Below are 22,143 nucleotides of genomic sequence, written 5' to 3' on the forward strand. Positions count from 1 at the left end.
AGATGATAGATTAAAATGAAAGTCGACCTTGCAATCTACTCTAGATATAAGGAAACAAATTATACTAATTATATTAATTTTCAACTTACAACCACATATAGCAGGCTAGGATAGGATTAACACACTGTTCTCCTGTCACCGAGGGTTTACTGGGGAATTCTAGGCCGAACATTGTCTTAGTACTAGGGCGAAGAAATTAATATGTCTACCGAGTAGGAATGAGAAGCAGTCCGGTTGGGCCACCGTGGTCTCATTTAGGTTATCTAGTGGCAATTTATGTGAAATTATTTAAAAAAAAAATTGTGAGTAATACTACTTTTCTTAATTCTATTTTATATAAAAACTTTAATATACCCCAGAAATATAGCCCACACCTACCTACCTTTATCAGAATTAACTAAATTTCTACAAATTCTCTATATTTAACTCTTAAAAACCATAACAGATGGCGTTGAAGCATTCTGAATCGCGATGGCGTTACGTTCACATTGATTTTATATTTAAAAAATTGAGGATTTATTAATAAAGCGTTTATTAACGCACCTAGTGTTAAATTACTCTGAATTTTTGGGACGCGTATCACTGATATGATAGTGACACGTGGCATAATGATGAACTATTTAAAATGAGTAGAATGAATTTGACTAATTAGTGAAATTAAAGAGTGAATTTGAAACTGAGAAAGAGAGGAGTATAAATAAAAAAATATAAATTTATGCAGATTATCTTTACTTAATGCTACTTAACCTAATTCAGAATAATTGTATTATAATTAAATGGAACAGAAAAATAACAACACACCTGTTTTTTAAATAATTCAATTGTAATTTATATACATAATAAATATTGTACAATTTATTCATTATCATTACTCGACAAGTGTATTAAATTGAAAAGTTACCCCTCCTATCATATATACAAAACGGTTTATTCTTAAGAAAATTGTCAATAAATATATTTTTAGATTAAATATAAGTAATAAAGTTTAGTAAATTATTTAGTAACTTAATACAATCGATTTGGTAGTGATGCCACAAAAAAGTATGCAGATCAAACATCGATTATAATCGAATAAATAGAAAAAAAATGCATATAACTAACTTTTATATTGAAACTTTTGTTATTCAATTTGAGGTAGTGATAAAACATTTCCAAATATTAGTTTTGCATTTGTTTTATAAATACGTATAACTTTTTTATTATTTGACTCAGCTTTAATTACAAAATTTTTATTTTTCTTTTTAAAAGCATACTAAGAAAGAAGATCATTTCTTAGATTTAGTATCAATAAATATTAAATAATAGTGTCCAATTTCATATGTTATTTATATAGAATAAATTCACTTTTCAACTCGTCCTCTTGTTCCACCAAGCATTTGACATTCGCTTCGAAGTCACATTGCTGTGTGCGCTCATTGAAGTAGAGACCATCATTGCAGAACATAACCTGTGGTAAGCCCTCCACACAACGCCAGAAGCGTTGGCAGTCACCCCTGTAAAGTTAAAATATTTTTTTTATTAGGAAAAATGGCGAAGAGTGAAGATATTTTTATGTATTTTTTTAGTTTATAAGAAGATTCTTATCTCCTTATAACTGAACATTAGGATCCTTGTATTTTTCTTTGTCCTCACTTATTTTAATATTTGTCGATAATGATAATAATACAATAAGTAACTGTTCCTTTTCATTTAGCTTCACAGAGGACTTGTCGAACCTTAAACCCCGAAACTCAATATATATAGTATTCTATGGGAAAAATGTGAGGAATTCTGTTTTTACCAAACTTTGCCTGAAGGCCCGAATATCCTTTAAATAAGTAACTAGAACATAACAAACTTAATTATTTTTTAATTGGGCCAAACTTACGAAAATTTGGCGGTGCATTGAGAACAAAATATCTTAACTAGGTTCCCTTTGCCTTCTCTGCTATATACCCGATAAAGAATAATAAACTTACTTGTAGGGAATATGATGAGATGCCGAATCAGCTCTTAGGCAGTTAAGTGCTATATTAAAACTGGGTGTTCTCTCCGGTTCTTCAATGCTGAGAGGTCGTATGCTGTTTGAGACGCGATCTGCTGTTAAATCACCTTCTATACCTGTAAAAGTTAATATAGTACACTCTATAGATTACACTTTAAATATTAAACTTTCATACATATTTTTTCAGCTTTCGAGTATGAATGGAACCTACACACTTCGTGTCTACATGCCTCTCTTCTTATGCAGTGTATAGCGTCTGACCATAAACGAGGTGATTGTGGTTTCGATTGCAACTCGAGAAATTGGTTATTAGCATTTCCACTCATTACGGAATGTTTCGAAAATCGGACAGAGCGTGGGGAACGAAATGTGTTTACACCACGTTCCCTCTAACTACCTTGCTATAATCAGGAAACTACATAAATTGTAGGTATATGCGTGAAGCTTGTAAATAAAATTGAGAAATATAATACTTATTACCATCAGATGCTTTATCAAAGAGGAAGTTGAATTCTTCATCGCCAGAACCCTCCTCGATCTCATCAGGGTGAGTACGTAGGTAGCATTTAGTATCACGAGGCCAATTACACGTCTGCAAAGACACGAAATTCGATGAGTAATTTAAAGACTCGCTCTATTTCATATAAGAATATCTTTGATTTTCGCGATTTATATATTCATTCCGTCCGCGACAAGCGTTGAGAGTAGTACCCTGTGTTAATCTTCCTTAAATATTTAATTTGTAATACGCAAAAAAACGTTCATAGTAATAATAGTATAAACAATAGTGTCGTGTTTAGTGTACTGAGATCCTATTCTATAATTAAGGATTAAGTGAAAAAAGGTGAAAACAATTTCGTCTTCGCATATCGTCTGCCGGCCGTGACGGTGCGTAAGGACAGCGTTATATTTTTCATCTCTGTCACACCTGTGCGACTGGTAATATAACGAGCAACGACGATGTCTTTACAACGAACACCGCCGAACGTCTTCTTATCAGATGGCGATATACCTGCATCGGTTAATAAGATTGGCGGCGATAGCTTCATAAATACCCGCAAACGAAAACAAATAGAAAATAACACTGAGACGCTTATGCTTCAAATTGAGGAAAAGTTCAACAACCAAATGCAAATATGGAATAAAACCATTGGCGACTGCATCACAAATAGTATTGCCACTGCGGTAAATACGGCCCTAACCGGCGAACTGTCGAAAATAACATCTGCGTTATCTGAACTTAATGTTAATGTGTTAAAACTTAATACGGATACTATTAACCTCAATAAATCATTGAATGAAGTCAACACCCGTTTGTGTGAAATCGAAACGTCACTTAGCTTCTCGAATGAACGACAAGAACTCTTTGAAGATCGATTGAAAACTGTAGAACAACATATTTCACAATCTAGTTGCTATAAAACTCAAATACAACTACTAGAAAATAAAATACACGCTATGGAACAGCAGGCAAGACAATGCAATATCGAAATAACTAATATACCTGATAGGCGAGGTGAAAACCTTATTAGCATTATAGAATGTCTGGGTAATGCTATTAAACACCCTATAAAACAATCCGACATAATAACCATTCATCGCGTACCACACGCTGATAAAGACGATCGACGCCCGAAGAATATTGTTGTGAAACTCGCCAACAGGACACTACGTGATAATGTAATAGCCGCCTCGCGAGCTACGAGGGGGTTAAATTCATCATCAATATCTATATCTGGCCAACCTGTCAACATATACGTCAACGAGCATTTAACTTTAGATAACAAGCTGTTATTTCGTAAAGCCCGTGAAGCTGCTAAGAAAAACGAATATAAATATGTTTGGGTTAAGCATGGAACCGTGCTGGCTCGCAAAACAGATACTTCACCCGCTATTGCTATCAGATCACTCCAAGACATCGTGCGCATCAAATAAACAGCCTAGCAAAGTTAGAAATATGTCTCAAATTATATTATTTGCTCGGGTTATTCTAACTTTCAACAGTTTGTATCTTTATCTATGTTATATGAAAGACACAATTCATAAATGTATTTTATGTCCTAGCTTCACACACTATGCTCTAATTAATAACACCTGCATAAGTGAAACCAGTACTTGGTTAAAAGTAGGTAAAAGTAATAATACTTTACTATGCTATCGCTTCTCACATCTACAAAGCATTATTTTAAATCCAATTAGTGTACTAATAAATGTATATGTAGGGTATGTGTGTTGGGTAGTTTACTGCACGTCTGATAACCTTGAAATATTTTTAGCTTTCATCAATAATAATGATACACACTGTGTCGCAAAGATAATAATTACTATGTTTTATGTGTTGTTACTGTTGTCATTCCTATTCTTTTTAATTAATAAACAAAGCCGCCGCTTATATATTTCAACATGTGCATCTACATTGAATATAAACCGATTTGTTAGTTATGAACCTAATTACTTGTACATAATTCTTTATATTTTTAAACGTAAAATTCAATAGCATAAATAACAATGTACTTTCAATTTACTATCAAAATTGCCGCGGGTTAAGGACTAAATTAAATACTATTTACATGAATATATTGTCGCACAATTATGACATTATTATATTAACCGAGACTTGGTTCCACGATGGCATTGTAAATACTGAATTCATAGATTCCCGTTACAGCGTGTACCGATGCGACCGTGATCGCGTAGCAACAAAACGCAAAGACGGTGGCGGAGTATTAGTGGCAGTGCTGCGCTCGCTATGTGCCGTAGTCTGCACGCCTGCACTGGCTACCGCCCCACTCGACATCCCACGGATCGTAGACCATGTACTATTGGAATTGCGTATCGGTAACTCTCGATACTTAGTAAGTGCCATTTATATACCACCCGCCACAGATTCTGAGATATATGTTGCCTTTTTTAATAAACTACAAGAAATTATTTACATACATGAATACGATCACTTTTATTTGATAGGTGATTTCAATTTGCCTCATATTGATTGGTGTATTGATGGGACACGAGCAAAAATTAAAAACATAGACAATTTTACGCCACCGTATACTCACTTAGTAAACTTCATGTCCATCATAGATTGCATACAAATAAATATTTTTAAAAACAATATGAATAGAATACTTGACTTATGCCTAACTAGCGTATATAATACTGAGTCATTTTCGGCGCCAATCACTCTGGTTCCACCTGACGTTTTGCATCCTCCCTATTATATTTTAATACCTATTGATAAAAACTCATCCAAACCTACACCGAAAAGTCCATGTTTTAGATACTGTTTTAAGAATGCCGATTATGAGCAAATTAATAGCGACATTTTGGAAATTAATTGGTGTAAATTGTTTCAAAATAAATCTGTTGAAGAAAGTGTTGACATCTTCTATGAATATATTTTCCATATTATACGGAAACGCGTTCCTTTTAAAAGAGCCAACAATTTTAAATTTCCTGTATGGTTTACTCCAGCACTAATACACATATTTAAGAATAAAAAGAAAGCTTGGATTAAATGGAAAGTATATAAAAACCAATCCGATTATTCTATATTTTCAATGTATCGTGATAGATTCAAGACAGAATCACAAATTTGTTACAATAAATATATCAACTCTGTGGAAGACAGTATTCTCAAAAATATTAAATACTTTTGGACTTATATAAAAAATCGTCAAAATCAATCAGATATACCAAACAGTGTCCATTATAACGGAACAAAAGCAGATACTCCCGAAAGTATTTGTAGTCTGTTTTCTTCTTTTTTTCAATCTGTTTTCCAACCTTCTGACGTATGTGACTCCTTCTGTATGGAAGATATAGATGACATAGACAGATACACTAGTAACGACACTGTTATTAGTGATATACATCTATCGGAATCAAATGTCTTTAAGGAACTAAAGTCTCTAGATACTACTAAAAGCGCAGGTCTTGACAATATTCCTCCTATTTTTATTAAAACTTCTGCTATGTCTATATGTAAACCTTTGACCATGTTGTTTAATAAATGCCTAAAAGAGGGTATATGCCCAGTTTTATGGAAATCAGCTAGAATTACACCAATACATAAAGGAGGCTTAAAAAAAGATGTAGTTAATTATCGACCAATTTCAATCCTATCAACACTATCCAAGGTTCTAGAGAGACTGGTGCGTAATGACGTCTATCCACTGTTGCATAAAGCTATTCTTCCAGAGCAACATGGTTTCGTTCGTAAACGATCTACTATCACTAATCTGTTTATTTATACTTCTAAACTGTTTGAAAATATTGATGCTAATGCTCAAATGGATAGTATCTACACAGATTTTCTGAAGGCGTTCGATAGAGTAGATCATAGGATACTCTTAGAAAAACTGGCTTTCAACGGTATTCGTGGCAATCTTTGGAGGTGGTTTAAATCTTACGTAACAAACAGAACACAAAAGGTTGTCATTAATGGATATGAGTCAGGTACGGTTATTATAACGTCTGGGGTGCCCCAGGGATCGATCCTTGGTCCGATGTTATTCATCCTATTCATTAACGACATCCATATGTGCTTCCAGCATTGTGATTTTTTACTATACGCAGATGACCTAAAAATTTTCCGCACAATAACTAATTTTAATGACCATCTGGATTTTCAGGAGGACCTGAATAGATTTAATAATTACTGCATTGCTAACAAACTACAGCTAAGTTTTGACAAGTGTAAAATTATTACCTTTACTAGAAAACAAGCGTCTAGTACCTATAATTATTCCATAGGTGGCCATAACCTTAGTAGAGTTCAAACCATCCGTGACCTTGGAGTCACATTAGATAATAAGCTGACACTGGATGCACATGTTGATAACATATGTAGTAAGGCCTACAAGATGTATGGGTTTGTTATGAGAGCTAGTAATGACTTCGTCCGTCCAAGCACATACCTACATCTCTATAAAACCTTGATCCGTTCACAATTGGAGCATGGTGTGTGTATTTGGGATCCGTTATATAACAAATACTCAGACTGCCTGGAGAGAGTGCAAAAGAAGTTCTTGCGTTGCATGCACTATAAATCCTGTCGTAATTATAAACCATACTATCAATTACTGCAGAAATATAATCTTTTAGAGTTAAAGTCTAGGAGAATACAAATGCAAGCTATGTTTTTATATGACATTTGCCATAACAGATACGATTGCTCTGATATTGTGAATAGTATAAGCTATGGAGTGCCTACTAGATCATATAGGCGGGCCTGTCGTTCCACCCATCATCTTTTTGCCACACGAACGACTCGTACTAATGCAGGCCTACGTGCACCCATTCAGCACACATTAAATTCCTACAACAGCAACTTTAGCCATATCGACATCTTTGCAAATACTGTAAGCGTTTACAAAAGACTGCTATTTGAGGAACTGTATGATGACACTTAATAAACTACAGAATTATAATGTACAATCGACTCTCAACTTTTAAAACTTATTTATTATATCTAGGGTAAACGATGTTGATTTCACAATTATTATATGTATAAATTATATTATATATAAATTATCTTATTGTGATATTGTTAGTTTACCTCAATAAATCAAAAAAAAAAAAAAAAAAAAGATTTATACACGTTCTAATGAAGCTCTTGAACCGGATTACAGATTTCACGCTGTATCCCGCACTTAGCAGGGTACGCAAAAGGAACCTAGTATAAAGATACTCCGTTCTTCATTTTTCCCCAAATTCTGGAGGCATTGCGTTGAGCGACGGAGCTCAACGCTGTGATTTATTGTTATCAGATCGAGGATATGAAGTATTCCATTTCTTGAGTGGGAATCACCATTGTGGGTTTGTGAAAAAAATTCTTGAGATGAGAAATTTCTGCTAGCTAATTTTTAAATATACTATACGGCTATTTACTAAATATTTTAAACATTATCAAAAGTCAACTTATAATGTACCTGTAGGACAAAGTCGAAGTAAAGACTAGCAGGACAATAACGCTCAACTTCAATCCCGTGCGCGCACATGTAGTACCGCGTACAGTCCGTGAAATGTGGTAGAAGAAGGGAAATCTGGAATAAAAATACAGAATATAAAAAAGTGGAAAGTAAATGTACCTATATACGATCATTGTAAATTCCCAATTGTGAATTGTAATTCAATTTAAAATAAAAATAACTCAGATTCTTTAGCTTCACACCATATTCCACACAAAGCAGGGTAGGCGGAAGCAACCTCATGTTAAGGTACTCCTAAGGTATTAAGGAAGTTGTCCTGGTGAGTAGCTCTAGCTAGTGCATCCCTTGCGTTTACACTCAGACGGTCGCCTGTATTATCTATATATATAAAAGGACTTGTCCTCACTGACTGAGGTAAGACGCACGCACAGCCGTAACCGCTGTGCGTAGTAACGTGAAATTTGGACAGATGTTTACTTTCGTAATCTGGACATTCACTAAGAAGGGATTTTGAAAAATTTTAACCCTAAAGGGGTGAATTAGTTAGTATGGAAAAAAATTAAATCGGCACCGATTCTTATAAAATTTGAAATTCAGACTCTTAAAAGAATTTAATTGAACACTTGTTTCATGGTTTTCTAGAATTCTTCCTATAAGGGTGCAAAAAAGGGGTTGAAAGTTTGTATGGAAAAATTCTTAGATCGCCAGCGATTTTTATAAAATTTGAAATTTAGACTCTTAAAAATATTTAATTGAACATGTGTTTCATGGTTTTCTAGAATTCACCCCCTAAGGGTGCAAATAGGGGGTTGAAAATTTGTTTGGAAAAATCTTTAAAACGCCACCGATTTTTATAAAATTTGAAATTTAGAAAAAAAATCATTGAACACATGTTTCATGATTTATTAGAATTCACAAACATACGCAAGCGAAGCTGCGCGCGTCCGCTAGTATTTAAATATTACAAAACATACAAACCTGTCCGCGTGGATCACATGACATTGTATTCGGATCTACATGCTCCAATTCTTGTGGAGAAAACGAAGATATAGTGCCGACGAGAGCAAGAAACAGAACGATAGAAGCTGGAACATAAAAATAGGTTTTATAATAACGTATTATATTCTATATGCGGAAAAATGTAAAAATATGCAAATAAAGTAGTTTAGGTCATAAGCATCAGAAAATTTTCGATTTAGTTCATAAAATAATTTAAAAATTCACATCAAAGTTATTATTATTTTCATTTTTAAACTGTATTTTTAAAATCAGGAAATACTAGCTGCCATAATATGACGTCATACGGTCTTGTAAACAAAATGTCAAGGGATTAACGCAGTTTGTTCATAATTTATTCTAATATCAATGCATGTTCTTACATGACCAACTGACGTTACAACATGGGGTCCAGCGATACCGTTCTATTTGTATATATAAAATTTTATTGTATTATTATGCACTTAATATTTGAATTAAAAAACCTATATATTTTTTTGGTGTTATATTAGTACCACGTGAGATAACTAAGATATTTTTCAAAAATGAGTTTAATATCATAATAAAACTTACATTGATTAAAATGCTGGCGCGTAAACATATCTATCAATAGTTTTGAATTTCTGTTCTAGGAAAAATGTATTATCAGCTTAACAAAATTAATTACCTAGTATAAAAATATTATTGATCTAAGATTTTTATCGTCTGATGAAAAAATGCCGACAGTGGAAGAGCCGAAAATATTGGCGCCTTTGTTTTTGTGATACTTACATATATAGATTTTAAAAATTATATTTATGTTGTGCTCAAAGACTTTTATTACTATAAGTACCTATTTTTGTTTTTGAAATTGAGATTGTAAGCAATATTCTTAAAATACTGTTAAATTTATAACGTAATATCTTTCCACCGTGGTTCATGCAAGAAACCCTTGTCTCCCTTGACCCCGGTGTACAGTTAAAAAAATTTCCTCTAAATAAAAAAGGTATGCCGCAGGGAATTTATTATTTCCATTTCCTCGCTCAATGCTCTAATAAAACAAAGCACGGCGTTGAGCTACGCAAATCAACACACACAAAAAAACGAACTGTAATGCAAGGAAATATAAGATTACTTAGTGTTATTCAGCTTTTTTGAAATTGTATCTCTAGAAGACGTTAAAAAAGTTGAAGATCAACCGGTTTTTGACAAATGGTGACACCAAGAGACAGCCTACAATTATATATTAGAGAAATGTGATTTTCAGCACCACCCTCATATAATGACTCAAACTAATTAGATAAAATAAGAAATTACAAAAACGTGAGACTATCTTAATCATAAAAGGTGAATATCTCAAGAATTTATATCTTGATGATCAGCAATTTTGATTATGTGATAACAATCACACGATGCTATCTAAAGTAATAAACATAAATAACTAATGTAGATTCGATGTTTTTGTACGATACGTGTGTGAATGCGACGCCAGTGCGGATTTTGATTGATTGCTCATGATGTTCTTATTTATTATTCTATAATGTAAGTAAATATAGTGATTCAACCCTCCTTTCTGGCGTATCTGAAGATATTTCTATACGCATGTCAACATTTATCGTAAGATTTTATGGAGGTATCAAGAAGAAGAAGGTAGTATCGAATGTCGAATATGATAAACCTTCAATTAATTCTATGATATGCCAATCGCAGGTTCACAAGCGTGTGACTGTAAACGCCACAGGTTGTGGGTTCGATTCCCACTCGATAAAATGAAATATTTAATATTTTTGTTCTGATGTCGAAGCAAAAGGCGGCTTTGAGTTCTGCCACTCATCACGCAATGCCTCCATAGTTCGGTGTTCCTCTGCCTCTCCTGCTGTGTGCGGGACAACTAGAGTGTGAAGCTAATTTAATTTTTTCATGATAATAATTTTGAAACACATGTTTCACTTGATAACATTTGAATTAATATTAAAATGTTATCAAGATGATAGTATGTCGGCGCATTTCAATGTTATGACGTTAACAATCGGTAGGTCTATTTGATCTTATTATCTTTAAAAAAATTCTGAGTCATAAATATACTCTATATTTATGAGGTTTCCGGAAAGACAAATAAGAAGTTAATCAATATTAGAGCTTCACACTGTATGCCGCAGAAAGCGGGTTAGGCAAAGGGAATCTAGTGTTGGGTGGCGGAGCTTAACGCCGCGCTTCTAGTAATTAAATCCCCTGAGTGAGAGTCGAGCTCACAACTATCGCGTCTACAGACAGATGCTGTGCCACAAAATTAATATAAAATTTTAATAAATATGTCAATAAAATAATGAATAAGATTCTTCTTTCTTTAGTTGTGGGGGTATAATTGTTTCAAAATTAGTTTCCTTTCCCCACTTTGGTAGACAAAGTGGAGGTTAAATCAAGCCAGCAGGCATTGTCTCGAAAAAAGGGTAGAGACGGGAATGGAGTGTCTTAACACTAGGTTCCTTCTGCCTGCCCTGCAATATGGGAAAATGCTTGTATTTTTTTAAAAAAAAGACGACTTGGCCATAAAATAGTCTACAATAATTTGATATTGATAACAATACCGATTATTATGCGATGCGAATGCATTAATACGAGTAATATAATATCGATATTAATTTTATCGAACTCTAGCACAAATTAAAAAATCTAGTATACTATAGTTGATAAATAATTTCTCATTTTTATCAAATTGTACAACCAATTTCAATATATAATAATTATAAAAATATATTTTTTTATAAATTATATGTCATAGACAAAACAAGGACAACATTATAGATAGACGTCAGTTTAGTTTTAAATGACATTCGTTGCTTGTTGTCTTTTTTATTATTTTGATAAATATCAATGTTTAAGATTATAATTTATTTATAAAACCTTTTATCGAGAGTTAATTAATAATTTCTTTATATATATGAATAATGTCTGTAGATTATAATGATATTTTCGGTAACGTGAAGGAAACATACAATAGTTTAGGAACATTTCAATTTACACCAGACATTGATAACTATGAAACACCTCAAGAATTTGAACACTTAGGACCCATTACTTTATCTGACGGAGAAGAAAATGTTGAAAAAAACAAAAAGAAACCAAAATCAAAACGTATACAGAAAAAGAAACTTCCGAATATAGATAATGATGATAATTATGAACCTGATGATACTATAAATATAAGTAACAGGTCAAAAAAACGTAGAACTAGCAAGCGTTTGAAGAAATCTAAAGAATCAGATAATGATTGTAGTGTAATAGATATAAGCACACCACCCAGAGTATCTAGAGGCAGAGGCAGAAGCAATGTGGGACAACGAGGCAGAGGTAGGGGATCTAGAAGAGGCAGATCGACGGCAAACAACTCAATCATCACTTATAATATCGGAAATACAATGGAATATCCGGATGATTTAGAAAATGTACCTATGTTTAATACACAATGTGATGATGTAATAGCACTGGACAACAGTGTGGATGTCGAAAATCAAGAAATGTCCGTCAAAATTGAATGGCAGAGTGTAGAACTATTTAAATTCACTATTCGAAAATTTCAAAATTTAAAACAAATATTTGATTTTTTCTGTAATAAGTATAATGTTGAGAAAGGCAATTTGTTGTTTATGTATGACAATAAGATACTACAGCCAGATGACACCCCTGATACAATAGGTTATCGAGAATCGAAGTTAATAGATGGCGGCATTATATATAAAAACAAAATGAAAATATCGAAAAATACAGAAAATGTAGAAAAAGTTGAATCGGGCATTCAAATTAAGTTCCAATACAAAAATGCAAAACACCCTTTCATTATATATGTGCAAAATAATGATAAATTATCATTAGCAATGACAAAATGCGCTGAAAAACTAGAAGTACCTATAAACAAATTAAAATTTGAATTCGATGGTGATATTGTTTCTGGTAAGAAATATTTATAAGTATTAAATTATATAGTATATATATTATAGTGTTATTTATAGTTATATTTATAAATACCAATATTAATTATTATTTAGAGATTAATTTACATTTCATACTTTCTTTTGAGCTGCCACAATTTTCACACCTTATAATATTAAAAGCAGCTTCACCCTTACTGCATGGCAAGTAGAGGAAACCTCTTCACTTTGTCAGAATGGAGAAATTTGTGTGCCAGAATGAAGAAATAAAAATTTTGATATAATAATTTACCACAAGCAATTAACAATATTTAGTTAAAAATATTGTTAAGATAGAGAAGAGATCTTATAACTTTCTGCTAAACTATGTTGTACAAAATAATATGAAGTTGTGATGAATTATCAATATATATATGACATGACATGTTCTCACTGACTGAGGTAAGGCGCATGCACAGCTGTAATTTTACATGAGACTTTACCTCTATGGACAAGTGTTGAGAGTTATGTACAATAATTTCCATCGAAACAATAGAAAATGTTGTGCTTTCAACCAAAAAAAACCTTCAGCTTTATTTTATTAGTATAGATTTTAATCTTATTCTTTTTTGTTTACAGGTAAACAAACACCAAATGATTTGGATTTGGAAGGTGGAGAATGTATAGATGTCAAAATTATCAAATGAAATAATGTAAATATATTATATAATTTTTATAAAATTTTGTTTTATTTAATAATTTAGGAAAGAAAATGGTTGGCCGGTTTTGTGGGTTGTCTAAAGACATATTAGTTTATTTAGTTTTATCCTGCACATAGCAGGGTAGTAGCAGGGCACCCTCTGTTCTGCATGAATATTTTGACGCATTGCATGTTGAGTGGCTGACTTCAACGGGATGCTTTGCCTTGATACCAGAGCAAGCAAAATGAAAATAATAAATATATCAAACACCTCGATTGTGAATCGAACCTATAACTGTTTATTTTATTTAAGTTGAAAAATAAATAAACAAAACAACTTCAAATTTGGAATCAGTGCCAAGTAAAACAGTGTAAGTAGTATTTTAATACTCAAGTAAGGATGTTGCAGACAGTAGTTTTATATAAAATACTTATTTAATATTTTTGTTTAACTAAATCAAAATATAATATGTAATATGTTAAATACAATATTTTTCTTGTTTACCTTCTGTTTGAAGTCGATTTCAGCCATAAGTTTTAATGTAATTTATAAATTTAATAATCTAAAAGACCACTAATATTTTAAAAGTAATATTCATGCACAATTCAAAAATACAGCTTGTTTGGCAGTCTTTAAACATGATATTTAAGAGCTATAGGTTCAAATGCTTTAAATTTCTCTTTCAGACTGACTCTTTCTTTCTCTAAAACTGCTGAGAGAGCCTAGTGTCAAGACACTCCGTTCTGCAATCACTTCCCAAATTACATACATTGCGTGTATGGTGTGTGACGGAACTTGACACCACGAGTTTCACCAGAGCAGAGAAATGAAAAATATTTATCATTGGAAATTTCCATACCTGTACTTAAGTAAATAATGGTTTTTTATTGAAAACACTTGATAAGATGTTGAAAACTGTTAATTATTATTTATTAGATTATAGTTTAAATGTATACTTAATACATTAGTTTTCTATATTTGATATTTTATCTCGCTATCTAAGTATCTAATGTATTAATCAAAATAATTATTCAGAATTGTGCTATTAATTTTGATAATAATATATTGGGTAATTTATAAATTATGTTATTTTCATACTGTAATAACATACTTCCTAATTGCGTCACAATGGGTTGGTTTTGTTTAATTTTTTTTCTGCTTCACGGTTTATTTGGGGCCGGTCGTGGTGCAGGGGAACAAGTGTGTGACTGTAAACGCGACTTATTGTGGGTTCGATCCCCATTCGAAGACATGAAATATTTTTATTTTAAATTTATATTTTCTAATCTTCGCTCTGGTGTCGAGGCAAAGTCGACGGCGTTGAGTTCCGCCATTTAACATGCCTTTAATGCCTTTAAATTCGACGGAAAATAGGGAACGAAGTGCGTTAGTATTAGGTTTCCTCTGCCTACCCTGCTGCGTGCGTATACAGCGTGAAGCTGAAGCTTTATTTTGCCTTAAGCACTATTATAATATAATATTGCAAGAATTAATTAGTTTCACACTGCATATAATAGACAGACAGAGGGAACCTATTGTTAATATACTCCGTTCCCCAATCATCACCCAATTTTCGAGACTTGCCTCTTGTTAACAAAGCGAAGTAAAAGAAAATATTATTTATTTCCCAGTGGAAGGAGCAAAATTAATTAAAAGCAACAAAATTTAACACCATCTATATATCTCTATACTTTACTTACCACTTTATTAGCTTACAAATATACATGTATACAAACGACTAGAACTACTAGAAACGACTAGAAAAGTCAAAAGTTACAGAAATTTAATTCACATTTTCAATTAAGGCGATATTCATCCCATAAATCTTTTTATAGATTATCATTTACTTAGATCCATCAGTAAATTTAAAGATCGTCCTGGCGCAGTGGGACAGCTTCTTGACTGTAAACGTGGTTGTTATGGAGTCGATTCCCACCATTGGGGAACTCCTCATTCCCCCCAGTCCAGAATGAATTATTTTCACTTCCTTACTCTGGTTAGGTACCTACTCAATAGACAACTCACGAAAATTGGGCCGAAAATGGGGAATCCAAACTCCTAAAAAAAGCCATAAGAAAAAGAAGAAAAATAGTGTTATATTTTTCCACTCCCAGTTTTTAATTATAATATGGAGAATAATATTTATTATATAAACAAATAGGTACGCACCGATCATTTTTGGGCTAGCACAGAGCACTATCACTACACTACCGTCTACCGTTCACTTACTGTTTAATTTTTTTCCTATACTTTATCTTATATATTAGAGCTTATTAAGATATCTTTCACACCTGACTTTACTTTGGTTTTTTTTCTGTAGTATATGTAAATATATTTATTTAAATCTTCACGTTATGCATGTTCGTAGAAAAAAAAACTAAGTGGTAATTCACTCCTTTCTTCATTTTATGTCTATGTAGAAACATTTTGTATTTTTTAAGTATTATTTCATAATAAAGGAAGAAAAATAATTTTAGAAAATGTATTAAAGTTTAACGTATAGGAATTCGAACCCACGCTTCATTTATTTGTCTAAGTGCAGTAACCACTAAGCCATAAGTTCTTATCAAGCTACGACGATTTTTTTATAAGTTTGTTACAACTTAATCATGTTTTTTAGCATCTTTTCCTATCCACTTAGATTGTTGCGGAGAATGATCATTTAACAAGAGCAATATTTCTTATTTTAAGTAAATAAGTACTTTATTGGCAACAATATTATATGTTCTAAAATCACCCGTATCTTTGCTAAGAGAATGGCATTCTCTGTATATTTCATGCTGAATATTATAAACATTCAGTCATTCTCTAAAAACACATTGATAAAACGTTTACATTTTACAAATAAATGTTCCCTAAATTAAATTAGAATCCACAATCTTTTTGTATAGTCGTAGATATGTCTCAATTTTGTACGTGAAATATCAATAGAAGAAACTAACTCAGAGCATTGCTCGGGACATGCGACCAAAGTTTAGGTTAAACCTAAATACCTACTTTTGGGCTTCCTTAAATATGTATATATAGTATCTAATGTAAATTAATCTTACAAATGCAGCCTTTGAGATATATAGTAATAACAATTTCAAGAAATTTCATGCTTGCAACAGTCAAAAAAGTATTTAATATGAATACCTACATCATGAAACGGTATTTTAATGTCTAAAATAAACATAACGGTGTTGCTATTTTGAATCTATTTAAATTCGTTACTATTTTATTAGCACTATTTAGATATCGTCATTTTTTTATCAACCCTGGGATCAACTGTTGGTTCCGATCCTGTTTTTACATCTACAGGTAGGTATATTTAATCTATACCAAAGAAATAATTAATTGCAAAAAAAAAAATGAGGTCAAAAAAAATTGAGGCCAATCGTGGAGCAGCACAAAGTGTGACTGTAAACGCAACAGCATATGGATTCGATTCCCACTCGAGGAAATGAACTTAATTTACTCAACAAGGAATGCCCCTAGAATTCAGGGTAGCGTTTATGGCACTTTACGGTCATTTACCATTTGATTTATAACATAATGTATCTACAAACATACAACCAACAAATATTTAATTTCTTAAGGATACCTTATGGGGGGTCCCTATTACCTGCCTATAAAATGAAACGTTTGGGGGTTATACGTTTATATATTATTTTATACGCATAATAAGGACGTAATTTAATTAAAGACAGCTAATGGGATGAGTAAATGAGAATTTGGAAAAATATTAAAACTTTCATGTAAATTCAAGAAATTATAAAAACAAAGCGCGGCCTTCAGTTCCGCCACTTAACACATAAAATCCGGCAACTGCGTGTTAACATTAGGTTTCTTCCGCCTACCTTGATATATAGAAAAAAAACTTGATAAAAAAACAAATATATAAAAATGGGAAAAACAAACAAATATACAAACACATTAATTTTAATATACTTTATACTAAAAAGATAATAATCTAATACGATTAATACAAAATAGACTTTATATACGCGCAATAATTAAATCGATTTTGATAAAACCCTTCTATAGTAAGTATATAGATAATTCGCAAGGAAGAATTTCCTTATTATAGATTAGTTATCATTCGTCTAACTCTTAATGTCATTGCCATGTTCTTTTGTGAAATTAATTCCAGAGAACATTAATCATTTATTTTGTTTTTTGTTTTGAAATACATATGTTTTGTCTACTTTAATTGAATGTTGCATGGTAGAAATTTGTTGTCTGACTCAAGTATGTAGAAACACTCCAGGAAGGTACCCATTGGTATCCACCCGGGAACTGCCGCATGGCTGTGAAATGGCCTACTGGCCTATTGTTCAAAGGCACTGTTATGTTGTTATAAACAGGTACTAAACGACTTTTAAATTTCAATTTCAATGTCTTATATAATTAGGCTAAACTTGAGTTTCTAGTAGGATCTTCTTCCTCCTGGCATTAATCCCGGCTATTGCCAGGGTCTGCCCTCCTACTCAACCTACTCCACTTTGCACGGTCTTTTGCGTCCTCGGTGGTTAGACCATTGGCTCTCATGTCCTGCATCACGACATCCAGCCAGCGCTTCCTTGGGCGTCCAGGAGGATAACTGCTGAAAATCTTTTGTTTAGATGACAATTCCGTATTATTTATAATTTCACTGCAAACAGATGAAATTTCCACATCAGACTGTCTAGTCTCGAAATAGTAGGCAGGTTAAGCAGTGTTTTATTCCAATGGAGAAGAATTTTGGGAGCAGTTTGTCTCAACTTAAAAATAGAAATAACCAAATCATTATAAAATTTAATAATTGCATAAATCCTGATAAGTTGGTAGGTATACTCGTCATAAGTCAATAAACCATTAATCAATATAAAGATTAAAGATATACCTAATGAATTATTTATAACAAGTATGAATAGGTAATGTGCCTAATTGTATTATAGTATAAATTCAAGAGTGGGCACTAGACTATCCTGGGATGGGCACGGACCACTCGGCCTCCTCCACAAGGCTTTGCATAAAACACCAACACCAACATTCGTCCACTCTTTTTTATGTATGAGAAAGCCGTCTTACCTCCTTCCTTTACCAATTTATTTTTAAGTAAGTTTTTTCTTTTATTTTCGTCAACGTGGAGTTTAAAGTTAAAACCAAAAGGAGATTAACAATATAAATAACAAATAGATAAATAATTAAGCCACTCAATATAATGGAATAAAGCTATCCTATCGTATAATCGACGTTATAAAAAGATAGCTCGAAAGGAAGATATGAACCCGTTCAACTGTTGTAATGTTACTTGATAATAAATGTTATTTTTAAATAAAAAACATTTTGGTCTAGTCCGAAGACGACATCACAAAAGGCATTAGAAACTTTTATTTCATCATAATATGTTAGAAACTTAAAATAGGCACATAAGTAAGTATTCTTTGTAATAAAATCTTTACTTCTAAGTAGGTATAGGTATCTACTAATATTATGAAACTGTTCGTTGTTATACATTCTTCTTAGCTATTTTCATTTGAAAGAGGGAGACCGCAGGTAAAAGCTACTATAGATAAAAAAAATGTTTTATCTGTACCTATAGTCTTTGTGCGAAAAACGAATTGAACCCTGAACTATCTGCTTGTAACATGTGACCATTTTCTAATTAAGAAAATATATGATTTCAATCATATGATAATAGCTATCCTAACTCGGGCTATAATCTCTAATTTCCCGAAATAATCATTAATACGACTATTTTTTTTATCTATATCTTAAGTAGGTAGATGTTTGTAAGCTATTTAATTTAATGAATAAATAAAAGAGTTATTATTATTATATTTTCATTTTCTCGCTTTGGTTACTGGTAATCAGGCAAAGCGCGATCTTGGGGTCCACCACTTGCCATGCAATACCTCCGGAATAGGCGGATTTAGATTCCCAGGTTCCCTTTGCCCACTCTAAGCTAAAAATAATATTCTATAAACTCATATTACGTAAGTATATAAAACTCTTTCATCACTGAGTGACAAATGACAAACGACGCCCAGACAAAACTCCTGGACTTTAGGTTTTCTACGCTAGAATGTAGGTAGGTTAGGGGTTCGCTACCCCTACTAACGGAGGAGAGAAAAATTCAATCTCATAATTCCTACAGGAAAAACGCGATTTTGCAATTAGCAACGTAAACAAAGTTGTGGATACTAATATAGGTAATAAAGCGGAAGAGTTTGTTCGTGTTGTGATATCGAACCCACAGCTTTCATATATATTTCTAAACGGGTGCTATTCCACTCCGTCACAATGGTATGACGACATTTCGTTGAATCATATAGGATAAAGTAAAGTAAATAATATTAATACGGAAATAGGCTTGTTTTTATCTAAATGTCATAAATAACGTTTATATATTACTTAAGTGATCAATATTTGAATTTTCTAGTATACCTACCTATTATCATGTCTAAATTAGCTTCACACTATACCTATCCTGTAGGATACTAGGATCCTGTAGGAGACAGAGGGAACTAGTGTTAACACTCCGTTCCTCATTGAAGCTTCTGTAACTACTTACCCACTTATAAAAAGAATCGAAAAACAAAATCGAAAATTAAAACAAAATTTAAATATAATATAATCAAAATGCGAAATCTTAGATTACAGTCGATCCGTTGTCAGCTAATGGATTTACGAATAATTTTGTTGAATTATAAATATGAATTATACTCAAAGCTGTGTAGTCGCACATAACGACGTGCGACTAGGTACTTAGGTACTATCCAGATGTGAGTTATATTCTTTCTCATAAACATTTGACTATGCCGGAAAAACGGTAAACTAATGCTAGAGTTTTCATATATTGCAAACTAATGTTGTTGTACGTATAGAAGAAATTGATTTGAACCGATAACAGTTGCAATAAAGCCATATTTCCAGAATGCATACCTGTCAAGGTCATTCCACTTCACAATATCGTTAGGTATACTAATAAAAATCAAATTAAACATTTCACCGCCATTGTAAAAATATTAATAAAAGTATATTATAATAGCTATTATTTTTTATAGTAGATATTTGTCATAAAATTTTAACAATTTATTATTATTAGATTTGAAGTGTCCTATAATAAATTTTGATATTTGAAAAGGCGGTGCTTTCATTTAAATGTTTAGGTGTAATTTGTTATCTGTTGAGTCAAACATTTATTAACAAAATAATATGCATTTTTAATTACTTATCTATTAATATTTTGTCTGTATCTTTGAAAAAATATATTTTAATTTTTTTTTCAACATATCAGATTTTTCCGAAACGAGTAAGATTAAACTTAAGCAAGCAATAAGAAAATCTGTTTAACAAAAATCTAATCTGCTTATTTAATAAAATGAGATGTTTTAACTAAAAATAATCTATTTTTAATCTTACGCATTTACACACCTTGTATTGGTCCTCGTGTTCCGCCTACTGCTGGAGACATTGCGTGTTGCGTGTGCGCTTTGCCTCGATACCAGAGCAAGAAAATGGAAATATTTCATATATAGGTAGTATTATTGTCATCAGAATTAGTCAAAAGTCTAATAAAAGCTTGTAAAAATACTATTGCGTTTAACGAGACACCTCTAATAAATAATATTATTTCTTTATTTTATTGATTAATATTTTAGATATACCTAGCTACATATTTGAGGCCGCCGTGGGTAGACACAGACACAGCAACTATACACACGACGGTTGTGGCTTGTAAGAAGTTAAAGGGAAGCGTTAAGTTCCGTCACTCCCCAACTCACTATACAGCATACAGGGAAACAGATTGTCTTAGCCTAGGTTCCTTCAGCCCACTCTGCTATATGCGACATGCGATGCATTTACCAGTAAATAGATATATTATACACACTAGTGGACCCGGACGCGGCTACGCCTGCTTGAACTATAAGAATATTTATTAAATATTATATAATTATTAAATATTATATATTAAATATTATATATATTTGGGTGACGTGTTCTTATAACAAAGAAATTTTGCAAACCGGTGCTTAGCAACGACGGCTGTTATTAACATGGCAGAATAAATTGCATGTCAAATTAGAAAGTATTTTAATTTATTAGTACATATGTGTAATGTAATATTATATAGCCTATAGCACTTCTGAAGAATGTAGTTTTCATACGAAACATAAACATAGTAAATCGGACCAGTAGATCCAGAAATCTTAGCGTTCAAACAAACAAACAAACAAACAAACTCTTCCGCTTTATTATATTAGTATAGATTTACTTAGGATTTGTACGAAATTTTATCATAATCAAACGATTTACACTAATATACAACTGTCCAATAATCCTAGTCGGCTATTTTATCTAAAACTTTTAATTCTTCGCATTAAATACGATATTAATTTCTTATGAAATGCCGAATACTTATACCGACAATGTATATTTTTTATTAGATTCACGCTGTATCCCGCACATAGCACCGTATAAAGCTATTGTAGACACTCTGTTCCCCATTACTTCCGTACCCCACTTTCCTTCGTATTCACGAGCATTGTGTTGAGTGGCTTCTGGCTCTCCGCGCTTTGCCTTGTCGAGCAAATGCATACTAGGACGAGGAAATGCATACACTAAATAAATAATAATATGTAACCGTAAAGGTTGGATAAACTGGATATGAGTTC

The 22,143-nt window shown here is 32.3% G+C and overlaps 2 protein-coding genes across 2 annotated transcripts; one reads left to right on the forward strand and one right to left on the reverse strand.

Annotated features, from left to right (window-relative positions):
* Positions 1–712: 712 nt before the first annotated feature.
* On the reverse strand, positions 713–15,802 carry LOC146537368 (peritrophin-1-like). The gene is made up of 6 exons (XM_085188835.1): positions 15,671–15,802; positions 8,896–9,002; positions 7,918–8,031; positions 2,465–2,576; positions 1,959–2,100; positions 713–1,493 (listed from the first exon to the last, which is right to left on the reverse strand). Exons 1-6 carry the CDS (start codon positions 15,675–15,677, stop codon positions 1,322–1,324), a joined length of 654 nt encoding a protein of 217 aa, XP_085044961.1. The 5' UTR covers positions 15,678–15,802; the 3' UTR covers positions 713–1,321.
* Rad60 (DNA repair protein Rad60) lies at positions 11,712–14,501 on the forward strand. The gene is made up of 3 exons (XM_085188834.1): positions 11,712–12,843; positions 13,440–13,513; positions 14,188–14,501. The coding sequence occupies exons 1-2, from the start codon at positions 11,841–11,843 to the stop codon at positions 13,505–13,507; spliced, it is 1,071 nt and encodes a 356-aa protein (XP_085044960.1). The 5' UTR covers positions 11,712–11,840; the 3' UTR covers positions 13,508–13,513; positions 14,188–14,501.
* Positions 15,803–22,143: the final 6,341 nt, after the last annotated feature.

This window comes from Heliconius melpomene, chromosome 7 (assembly GCF_056956725.1).
Source record: "Heliconius melpomene rosina isolate 202511_hmr_F chromosome 7, ASM5695672v1, whole genome shotgun sequence".
Taxonomy (NCBI): Eukaryota; Metazoa; Arthropoda; class Insecta; order Lepidoptera; family Nymphalidae; genus Heliconius; species Heliconius melpomene.

Excerpts from the sequence above, each read along its gene's own strand:
- Rad60 (XM_085188834.1), top strand. The coding sequence starts at position 11,841 with ATGTCTGTAGATTATAATGATATTTTCGGTAACGTGAAGGAAACATAC. Across the intron at positions 12,844-13,439 it reads CGATGGTGATATTGTTTCTG|GTAAACAAACACCAAATGAT; the intron begins GTAAGAAATATT and ends TTTTGTTTACAG.
- LOC146537368 (XM_085188835.1), bottom strand. Across the intron at positions 2,101-2,464 it reads CTTTGATAAAGCATCTGATG|GTATAGAAGGTGATTTAACA; the intron begins GTAATAAGTATT and ends TAACTTTTACAG. Across the intron at positions 1,494-1,958 it reads TCTCATCATATTCCCTACAA|GGGTGACTGCCAACGCTTCT; the intron begins GTAAGTTTATTA and ends TTAACTTTACAG.